Genomic DNA, 11871 nt, shown 5'->3' with positions numbered 1-11871 from the left:
AACAAAGCAATGTGGCAAAATTTACATGAAGTTAATTTTATGAATTTTGATAAAAATTAAGAGAACTTAAAATATACGTTACATGTGCCTCAATTTAACGTTGCATGTGCCTCAACTTACGTGAGATGTAAAAATGAACCTACAACTTCAACCTACTCGTAAAATAAGACATGATTTCATCACAAATAAACTAACTCGTTTTTAAGTACATAAATCTCAAATTCATGTACATATCTTGCAACCAAGCACTTTTGCAATTTTGAAAACAGATTGGTTCAGGCAGTACAAACTTTAATAATCACAAGTTATGAGTAGCACACACAGACATGTTATTATGTCGTTGCATTCTATAAAGTTTATACATTTAATAATGTACGTAATTTAAAATTTTATGAAACAAATTATCAAAAATATATAGATCATATCATAATATATTAATAATTTTAAATGTTTAAATATTAAAAAATCGACTCAACCAAAAAATAAAAGCTTAAAGACTGATGTAATCAAAATATTAATTACATATTTTTAAAATTTAAATATTTAAATTTGTAAAATATTAACATTTATTCAAATTTTCTAGATCATAATCATTTTTTCTACGGATTTAGATATTTAAATATTAAAAATTGGTGGAAAAGAAAAATAAAAGCTAAAAGACCAATGTAACAAATTAATTACATATTTGTAATTCATAAATATTTAAATTTATCAATTTTTATTCTTTGGCTTTATAAGAAAAGTTAATCAATAAAAGTCATCTAACTATCCTAATTTATAACAATTTAACAAACTTAAATTTAAAGTTTTGTCAAAAAAAATATTAGTGTACAATGATCTAGAATTAACAAGTGTTAATATTCAAATTTGATAATAGCATTCAGAAATATTCATACTTGGTAATAACATTTCAGACCTACTAATAACACATGAGTTTATCACAATTAAACCTACTTACGTTCAAATACATAAACCTCCAAATTCAAAATACTAAATCCATAATCAACAGCTATGCATATACATCTGCTCCACGTCTTCAAAACTGCACCTCCAAGTCTCCAAAACAGCGTATCCAGAATTAGATATTTAGAACCAACTATGCAATCAGCCACCCATCTTATCTGCAATTTGGAAAACAGAGGATATTTCAGGAAGAAAAGTAATGCCCTGAAACCAAATGAATGACAGCATACAGATATGAAATAATCAAAATATTTTGGTTGTTACTAACCTTAACTCTCCGGTGTATGTGGAGGTGAAGGATCATGTGCTCCCAAGGTGCCGAAACAAGCCTTCCATCGGCGATGTGACCTTCGTTGTTCTCTTTTAATCTCTTCGATAGATGTTTCAATATTAGTCAACCTGGACTTTGTTTCATTTAACAAAGAAAGTACTTCCTCTTCAAAAGCTCCCCTTCGCTTCGGCTTTCTTGGTCGCCTCACTTCCTCCTCTCTTGGTTGATCTATACCGACATCATCCCTCACCACCTCACCTTGACCATTCTCGGTTTCCAGTTCTCTACTTACATTATCCTCATCTTCGTCACAGTCATCTTCTATTTCTGCTTTTCTTCCCTTTCCTCTTCTCGGCTGGCCAGTTTTAATTAAATAACAATTTCGGTCCTTTACATTCATCAATTCTCCATCCATATCAAGAATGTCGGCTTTACGGAGCATAGTTTCATTAAGATACGCATCCCCCAAACATTCCATCTTATGCAAATCATCCTCATCAATAGCACTATGAAGCAATGCTATACAAGTTACTAAATGACCATTTCCAAGTGCAACTTTAGATGATGTTGCCATGGTCATCATGCTTTTAAAAATTAAGTGTATGAAATCAACACTTTTTGCCGAACGTCGCACTAAATAGTCAAGTACTAGTAAATCATCCTTCGTTACTCTATTCGACTCCTTTTTACCACATATAGAATGACAAAGGAATTTATGAAATATAAGATATGATGGTTCAATTATGAGTCCATTAGGAGCTTGTTGTAAATCGACCGAGTCTTCACCGGTCAATTGCTTCCATACTCTATTAACATCAAAATTTGAAGGACAACCTCTAATGCCACCTTTAGGCAACTTCAATTTCTGATTCATAAAATCATACCCTATGCTATAATCAACCCCTTTTATTCTAAAAGAAATTGCTTTTTCATTCTTAGAGGCATAATTCAAGGTGGTATAAAATTCTCTAGTTAACTCTTTATAAACTTGATACTTACCATGTGCAATAAAATTTAAACCCATTCTACCAACTATTTCATCAATTTTTGATTTCAAACCCATCCTAGTCAACAAAGCATAATCAAAATATCTAGGTATAACAATAGGCTTGCGTGAAATAGTTCCATACGTTCAAACTCGATGTGTGTCTAATATCTCGACGAGTTTTCATCAACACATCGAGTTTCTGCTATCCAGTTTTCCACAAATTTCATGTTGGGCTGCATAACTACTGCCATAAAACACCAAAATTCTACAATCTACATTCAAGGCAATATAAAAAAGCATCTCTCAGTAAAATTCATACTTTCAAACAAGCTACAAGAATCCAAAAAGAGTTCAATAAGCGGTAAATTTCAGTCACTAATCATCGTCTTCGTCTTCATTGTCACTGTCATTTGAGTCTTCTAGTACATCAGTATCGGCATCATCATAATTGATCGTAGTATCATCCTCCTCATCGCTAGAATAAATCGGGTTTGAGTTTTGACCTTGAAACATTTGACCAACATCAACTTCATCCGGTAATACATCTATAGGATGCAAGAGTTCCAAATTTTCACCACCATTTTGATCGACTTCATGACTATTATCTGCCTCGTATTGCTGATAGGGCTCATCATTCAATATTGAATCTTCATTGCACACTTTTTCCTTTTCTGGCACATCAAATATATTCCTGTGAAATGATTTTTGCACAATTTTCCAATGACCTCCATTTTTCATATCGCTGACATAAAAAACCTGTTGTACTTGAGAACTCAACACGAAAGAATCACCTGTATACCATTTACGGCTCACATTAACAGAAACTAAGTTGCCATCTGTTTTAATTCCATTTTTATCGCCAACATCCCACCAATCACATTTAAACAAGAAAACATGATTCCCATTAACATATTGGAGGTCAATGATATCTGTTAGCACACCATAAAACTCGATTTCTTTCGACTTATGCTCTCCCGTAACTGAAACTCCATTATTTTGAGTCCGACGAAAATTATCACGCTCAACTGTGTGAAACCTAACTCCATTGACAATTATCCCACTGTACCTAGCAATTCGTATATCAGGACCTAATCCCAACGCATATATATGATCTGTTGCTGCAACCAAACCAGTAGCACGTAAGCGTCCAACCTGAAAAATAAGTTTAATGGTGAAATTAGAGGCATAATTCAATATTTAGTACTTTTATAGCATCATACTTACACACTCCTTGAACCAACTGGCAAATCCTGCCTGGTGTCTTTTTTGCACATCTATAACACTTTCCTTTTGTAATTCCTCAATGTGAATCCTGCACAACGTTTATAAAATTAGATAAAAAGTGTAAAATAAAGCTATTTTGAAACTCTAAAGTCTTTGTTTTTTCAAAATAAAATAACTTACTTAAGATATTCATCAACATCCTCACAATTGTTAAGCACATACCACTGCAATTTTTCAAAATCAGAATGGGATAACGTTTTATATTCTGTAGCTCCTAAAGGTCTTGCATTGTTTGAAAATATGGAAAATCCATTTTCCACTCCTATTTGCACAGGAAAATTATTTCTCTCAACGCGATTATATATTGTCTCAACACCATGAAAATACAGTGAACAAAAGTTCAAACATTCTTTAGTGATATACGCTTCAGCAATTGAACCCTCCGGTCGAGCTAAGTTACGTACATAATTTTTCAAAGTACGTAAGAACCTGCACAACAAATTTGTTGTAAATGTGAATAAACCATATAGATATATAAAAATTAGTTAAAACTGCAGCAAGAAAACTAAAAATAAAATTTCCTTATCAACTAACCTCTCAATAAAGTACATCCACCTATAGTGAACAGGGCCTCCTAATTCTACTTCACGTGGCAGATGAATTGCCAAATGCATCATTACCACGAAAAAAGATGGAGGATATATCATCTCAAGTTTACATATTATCAAAATGATATCGCTCTGCAACTTTTTAACTGTAGATCTTTTTAAAGTCTTCGAACAAAGCTCCTTAAAGAAAGAGCTCAACTCTGATAATGCAGTGTAAACCTCACTACGCAAAGACCCACAAATTGATGCTGGAAGTAACCGTTGCAAGAATATATGATAATCATGACTTTTCATCCCCATAACTTTGCAGTCCTGAACACTTACACATCGAGAAAGATTGGAAGCATATCCGTCTGGCAACCGGATTGACTGCAACCATTCGCAAAACTTTCTCCTTTCAGGCTTCGGTAATGTATAACAAGCAAGTGGCATAAAAAATTTATTTCCCTTTTGCTGTAAATGTAACTCTTTTCTTATACCCATTGCTTCTAAATCCATTCGAGCCTTAATGTTATCCTTAGATTTTCCATCAATATTCATCAACGTACCCAATATATTTTCACATATATTCTTCTCAATATGCATTACATCTAAATTATGACGTAATTTTAATGTTTTCCAGTAAGGCAATTCAAAGAATATACTTCTCTTTGTCCAATTGAGCTCTTCAGGACCACGTGCACGCTTTTTTTGGTTAGGTGTCTTCCCAAAAACAAGGCTTTTTGGAAGCAAATCTAATTGCCTTAGAACTTCATCTCCTGACAACTCTTCAGGCTTTGACCCGTGCTCTGGTTTGCCATCAAATTTTCTGCTTTTTCTCCAAGAATGTTGGGCATGTAAATATCTCCGATGACCCATGTAACATTGCTTCACTCCATTTTTTAATGTTAGCGAACACGTCCACTTATTACACACAGGACATGCCAATTTTCCTTTTGTGCTCCATCCAGATAACATTCCATATGCTGGAAAGTCATTTATTGTCCATAATAATGCAGCATGTAATTGAAAATTCTTACCGCTATATGCATCATATGTTGTCACACCGGTCTCCCATAACTCTTTTAACTCATCAATTAATGGCCTTAAATATACATCGATATTATTTCCGGGAGATTCCTTACCAGGAATAAGGAAAGATAACATCAAAAAAATTCTCCTTCATGCATTTCCATGGTGGTAAGTTATATGGCGTCACAATCACCGGCCACATGCTATAACTCGTGCTCATATTTCCAAAAGGGTTAAATCCATCACTAGCAAGCCCAAGTCGCACGTTACGAGCATCTTTGCCAAACCAAGCATATTTCTGGTCAAAATCTTTCCATTCCGTAGCATCAGCTGGATGTCTAATCGTATCATCATCTACACGTTTCTCCTTATGCCACCTCATATTTTCACCAATATCTTTAGACATAAATAACCTCTGAAGTCTAGGTACTAAAGGGAAGTGTCTAAGAATTTTTTGAGCAACCTTCTTGCGTTTTCCGAAACCTAATTTCCATCTAGGGGCCTTACAAGTTGGACACGTGTCAAGATTTTCATTTTCCTTCCAAAATAGCACACAATCATTTACACAAGCATCAATAGTTACGTAACCGAGTCCTAAATCACGCATCAATTTTTTAACCTCATAACTTGAGCTTGGAAGGGTTTCTCCTCTCGGGAGTGCATCCTTGAACAACTCCAAATTCGAAAAAAATTACTTATTACTAGAATTTGTGAGTGCTTTGATATTAATCATCTTAAGAAGAAAAGAGAGCTTTGAATATTTTTGACTTCCAGGATATAGTTCACAATGAGAATCATTCCACAATTTAGCAAATTTTGCTACTTCTCCTTCTAGCATGTTATTATCTTGATTGGGAAGTCTGTCTTCCATGTCGGTGTCCATAAAAGTTGCATTACACATATCATCTAACATTTCTGAAACATCATTTCCACTATCCTCCAATTCATTGTCCGAATTAATAGAGCCATCTAAACTATCACGAGGTTGAGAAGTCTCACCATGGTGCACCCAGTTTGTGTAGTTTTCACTAATTCCATATTGATATAGATCCATTTTTACTTCTTGCAATGGCTTCAAATAAATATTGATGCAGTTCTTGCATGGACATCGAACTCTGCCATTGGAATCAGTAAAGTCTTTTGCAACATTCAGAAAATTTTTGACCCCTTGAATATAACATGAACTAAATCGGTACGACGTCATCCAACTTTTGTCTGATGGCGTCCCTTTAATACCAAAATAATATATTAGGCAACATCAATATTTGGTACAAATCTATCAATTGAAAATATAATTAAAACTTACCCATTACAAATCAGATACCGTTAGCTATTTTAAAAATATATCCAATTTCTTTCCCTGAACTACCTGCAGTTCTAAAACAAGGCTAACATTTGGTTAGTGTTACTGTTAAAACATACTCGAGGTCAGCCTATATAGTCGACGAATTTTTAAACTTAACTCGAGTTTATACGTCGTTTGCAATGTTAAACTCGATATCATGCTTAATATTCGACGAGTTACATCCTTAACTCGACTTTTTTATCTCTGTCAAAGCACAAACTTGATGTAAGTCTTAATACTCGACGAAATGGAAGCAAAACCTCGAGTTCTTGATTTTACTGAGCTAATAAACTCGAGAATAGGTGATAAGTCGTCGAGTTTTAAGCCCGACCTCGAGTTTGTACGAATCAGTTAAAAAATTAAATTATCAATTGAACAAATAAGCAATTTGAATGTGAAATTCATCCTACATTAATCAATTTAGTCTCTTTTCATAAGTTAAAAAATACCTGGACAAATAAGCATCAACAAACACAAATCAATGAAAGTGCGGCGGCGTGAGAAGCGTACAAACGTATGGAATTGATGCGGTAGTGTGGTGTCAATATTCAGCAAAAAAAGTTTTTCCCTAATGAAGAGTGCTTCGATTAACCTAATTTGGATATTTGAATCTTAATTGTCATATACCTTTTTTTATCAAAATAAAATATAATTTCATAACCCATTTAAACCTGTTATCATAATTTTTTTTTTTCAATTCCATGGTGACAAAACATTTATTAATCACAATATCATTTAATTTCGCTTAATTGCTGAAAAATAAAATTATTCACAATATTTTTACATATTATGATAAAATTTATTTTATCATAATAACTGTATTTTTAATATACAGTGACAAAACAGTTTTTGTCAAAACCCATTGTCACAACAAACACAATTAATTGCTATAGTGACAAAAATATTTGACACAATATTTAATTATCACAACATTATATAAGTTTAATTAATTGCTGAAAAATAAATTCGTTACTAAAGTCTTTAAATATTATGCTAAAATTTATTTTTTCATTATAACTGTATATATTTTCTATTTTACCATTTATTTTCTGCAATTAGTTTTTCTTTCTCTATTTTGTGTGTATTTTGTGTTTCATAAGGTTGACATATGGTCAATAAACGGTTTATTTACGGTTATTATAACTATAGTTTAAAATACAGGCACAAAACATTTGTTTTGGCAAATTACTTTGTCACAACAATATATTTACTTTTTTATATAGTGACAAATAAATATGACACAATAAATATTATAACTGTCTTTTTAAAATATCGGAACCAAACATTTGTTTTGGCAAAATATTTTGTCAGAAAAACAAATTTACTTTTTTTATTGACAAATAAATTTGACACAATAAACAGTAGTGAAAAGAGTTTATGTTTGTGTTTTATAAGGTTGACATACGGTTGACATCAGGTCCATATGCAGTCGTTATAACTGTAGGTTTAAAATACGAAAACAAAACATTTGTTTTGGAAAAATACATTGTCACAAAGACATATTTACTTTTTTATAAGTGACGACAAAATTTGACACAATAATAATTTATTACAATATCTTTTATTGGCAAAATACTTTGTCACAACAAACGTAATTAAATTTTATAGTGACAAAATATATCTAATTGCTGCAAAATAAAATTTGTCACAACTTTTTTAAATATTATGATAAGAATAATTTTGTCATAATAAAAATATTTTAAATTACGGCGACAAAACATGTTTTTGTCAAAATAGTTAGTCACAACAAACATAATTATTTTTTATAGTGACAAAAATGGTTGACACAATATGTATTTGTCGCAATATCATTTCATTGAACTCTCATTGTGACAAAATAATTTTTTTTGTCACAACTAACCTATTTATTATGACAAAATATAGTTTGTCACATATTTTTTTGTCACAAGAAGCCAAATTTTTTGTAGTGTAATGTTGCTTTGGTGCAGCAGAGTTTCTTGAATTCTGTTCAGTCCTCTTGCTCTCTGTGTAATATGGATGAATCCGGGTTGCGTATTGTTTTTCAGTGTAATTTTGCTTGGTGTTTTTGGTCAATTATTTTGGCAACTTGTCACAATTGCTGGGTTGCTCCTTCTTCTATCGAGCATTTCTTTTTATTTTGGAATTCTTTATCTTCAGGAAGGCATCATAATCTTTGGAAGTTAATCTGATCCTTTGGAGTTTGGCATATCAGAAAAGCTAGAAATAACCGGGTATATCAAGCATGAGTTGGTAGATCTTCATAACTTGGTCTTTTTTACCATTTGAAGAGGGTTGGAGAGCTAGAAATCATAACTTTATCTATATGGAGAATGATATATTTTTTCTTGTATTAATTTATTTTGTAATAATTTCTAGTTTGTACTCTGACTCTTTCGCCACCCACGTGGGTGGCGAAAGAGTCAGAGTACAAACTAGAAATTATTACAAACCTAGCCACCAATAATTTTAAAATAAAATTGTGATTGTTCAACCGGTGACTAAGAAAACCAAACCCATTGAACAAGTTGAATAAGGAACCGATTAGTTTTTCAGTCTGATTTACTTGAAAACTAAAAATTAGGTTAGGTTGGATTAGATTGATCAATGTAGATAAAATTGTTGGTTCAATCGGTAATTGATTCGGTTGAACTGCTGATTCAACCAGTCATATCATAATTTATATTTGAAATTTATTTATTAGATGTAATTTATTTAACTAGTTGAATTGGAAACCAATAGCTTATATACCGATTAGGTTTTTTAGCACTGTGTTCAACAATGTATAATAAAAGTAAGTTGAAGTATCAGCATCTAACTCGGACATACTTCATTCCACAGTTTCAATGCCACATGTCAGTTAGCCAACTTGTTGACAGTGACACGTCAACAAACTGTAACATGCTTTCTTGATATTTCATTCGTGAATATTTCATTTGCTGCACTGCCATTAGATAAGAATTTTTAAATAAGATTTGATAGAATAGAATGATTTTATAATTATTCAATTTCTCAATCATTTAAATTGACTAAACTTTGCAATGCCATTCTTTACCAAACCATTGGGGATCTTATCTTTAATTTCTCTTTCTTTTATTTGAAAACTGAACAATGATAAAAGCTCAGGTTCTCTTCAATCCAAATTAACACTTATTTTTATATCAAGTTCCAGTTTTATATGTAAAGTTGAAATATTACTTTTGATTTAAGTTTTTACATGATTTAAAAAAACTAATTATTATAATTAATTTAACAGCTTAATTTGAATTATAAATATGAAATTTAGACTACCTTCAATCTTTAACTTTTTTTTATTAATAAAAATTATATTAAAAGCCACAAGGAGTAGCAAACGACCTTTTCTCAAAGTTTTCACACACAAGAAGTGGAACACTCAAGGTGATACACTAAAGGCTACGACAAAGAGAATCGGCCAAAAATAACAAAGTCAGAGTCCTGAAAATAGGATACAACAAGGATTTCTAAACAAATTCAAATCCGAATAAGAAAAATCCAAATTACCGATATATACATATATATATATATATATATATCAAATTGAATATCAACTCGTTATGTAAAGATAACATAACTAGATAACTATAAAAATGTTCAATATATTAACAATGTGTTGTTTTTAAAAAGTCATAACATGAAATTATATATCTTCATACTTATATAGATATTGATATGAATGATCTATGACCACTTAGAAGCTCTGTCTGCCATAGTATGAATTGCATTTACCAAAGAAGTCATGCCAATTAGTGGATTTGATACATATGCAAGCAAATGTTGTCAACTCTTGCTATTTATATTACATCAAAATGATTATTTAAATTACATACTCCTCGACAAAAATCAACTCGTAAATAATAAATTGCACACAAGCTTTTACAAGATAACCTTAGAGGCCGGACTGCAAAATCCCAACGAAGATAACAATGTCCAAAACCTAGCTCCAAAGTATGAGAAACTTCAAGATTTACCGATCCGTACAGGACTATCAACCAAAACTTCTCAACAGAACTCGAATTTCAAATCACGCTCTATCATTTAATATAGAACACAGTTATTTAAATATTGACATCAATTGAAATAGAATACATGCTCGTTTATTCATATATTATAGTACTTCTTTTACCCGATTTTTATGTATTATCTTTACATATAGTTTATAGTTTTTTAATACAAAAAACAAATAGTGACATACACACATGATTTTTATTTTTGAAGTTAATTTCTTTTTAAAATACATAGATTATTTAATATTATAATTAGTTGAATATTAATTAAATTTCCAGAGGTTTTGATCTCCGGAATTTTCATCATCATCAACAGAAGCAATGTCGTAGCGAGGAGGGCTGAGAAGCATTCCTTCAGCCATATTAGCTAAAATATTAGGCATGTCAAATATCAAATCATCATCCACAAATTCATTCACCATTGGCCTATAGCTGCTACTCTCTTGAACCACCACTGCTTGATTAATACTATCATTTCCAATACGTAAAGCATCCCGAGCAGCTCCGATAGCAGCAGCAGCAGAAGCCGCCGCAGCTTGAATATCACGGGCCGAGCTAGAAGCAGGAACAGGAAGAGTCGAAGCTGAGTTTGGAAAATTGAGTTCAGCATCTCTACCTTTGAGTGCTAAAGCTGCAACATCATAAGCCACAGCCGCCATTTCCGGGGACGGAAATGTTCCTAACCAAATTCGATTTGGTTTTCTAGGCTCTCTGATTTCAGACACCCATTTTCCGCTACTTCTCTGCCTCACTCCTCGATAGACGGGATGGCGGCCGGAAACAGTGGAGGAACTGCTGCTTGGCTGTGAACAATGCATGGTGTTATGGTAAGATTAAGTAAGAGTAGTAATGGCGGGAAGACGGCGGGTTTGAGTTGATGACGAGAAGTGAAGGAAGCCATTTATATGTAGATCAGATTCAGAATTGAATTGGATTGAAGAAGAAAAAAGTGCAAACCAGTTGTTGATGAACTGCACTGTCTTTGTTAATTTCTAGGGTTTGGGGTGTAAGCCAGCTTGTTGATGGATATCTGGGTTGGACTGCGTTTTTGCGCCAGAATGAACTGCTTATTACTTATTAATATAAGTATTACTTAAAGTCAATTACATAAGTGATGTCTTTTTAATTTTTTGCCATTATGTTATTGCCATATCACACTCACTCGTTCTTACTTCTTTACCTCCTGTTTTTTGTAGATTTTTTTTGAGTAATAATGATTGTTTTGCTAGTAGTATAGTCACTCATAGTAAATTTTAATGAGTGGCATAGACATATTAACAAGATTATCTTTTCCTTAAGAAACATTCTTGTTTATCGGTGGATATTATTTAAAGACCAAATATATTTAGAGCAAAGTACTCTAAGCGCTTCATATATGTCATAATTCACAGTTAGGTTTTACTTCTATGAAAATTAAACGATCTGCTATTTCACATTTAATGTTGCCAATAATTACA

The 11871-nt window shown here is 32.2% G+C and overlaps 3 protein-coding genes across 3 annotated transcripts; all 3 read right to left on the bottom strand.

Annotated features, from left to right (window-relative positions):
• Positions 1–979: 979 nt before the first annotated feature.
• LOC126678803 (uncharacterized) lies at positions 980–2268 on the bottom strand. The gene is made up of 2 exons (XM_050373709.2): positions 1232–2268; positions 980–1121 (listed from the first exon to the last, which is right to left on the bottom strand). The coding sequence occupies exon 1, from the start codon at positions 2256–2258 to the stop codon at positions 1233–1235; it is 1026 nt and encodes a 341-aa protein (XP_050229666.2). The 5' UTR covers positions 2259–2268; the 3' UTR covers positions 980–1121; position 1232.
• A 164-nt stretch (positions 2269–2432) lies between these two features.
• Positions 2433–5209, bottom strand: LOC126678802 (uncharacterized). The gene is made up of 4 exons (XM_050373708.2): positions 4041–5209; positions 3627–3935; positions 3447–3534; positions 2433–3374 (listed from the first exon to the last, which is right to left on the bottom strand). Exons 1-4 carry the CDS (start codon positions 5198–5200, stop codon positions 2598–2600), a joined length of 2334 nt encoding a protein of 777 aa, XP_050229665.1. The 5' UTR covers positions 5201–5209; the 3' UTR covers positions 2433–2597.
• A 5468-nt stretch (positions 5210–10677) lies between these two features.
• Positions 10678–11335, bottom strand: LOC126678408 (ethylene-responsive transcription factor ERF024). Its single transcript, XM_050373306.1, has one exon. It carries the CDS (start codon positions 11230–11232, stop codon positions 10678–10680), a length of 555 nt encoding a protein of 184 aa, XP_050229263.1. The 5' UTR covers positions 11233–11335.
• Between the last annotated feature and the right edge of the window lie 536 nt (positions 11336–11871).

The sequence above is a fragment of the Mercurialis annua genome, linkage group LG4 (genome assembly GCF_937616625.2).
Source record: "Mercurialis annua linkage group LG4, ddMerAnnu1.2, whole genome shotgun sequence".
NCBI lineage: Eukaryota > Viridiplantae > Streptophyta > Magnoliopsida > Malpighiales > Euphorbiaceae > Mercurialis > Mercurialis annua.
Note: the sequence above shows the minus strand (reverse complement) of the source record. Positions and strands in the feature narration are given on the sequence as shown.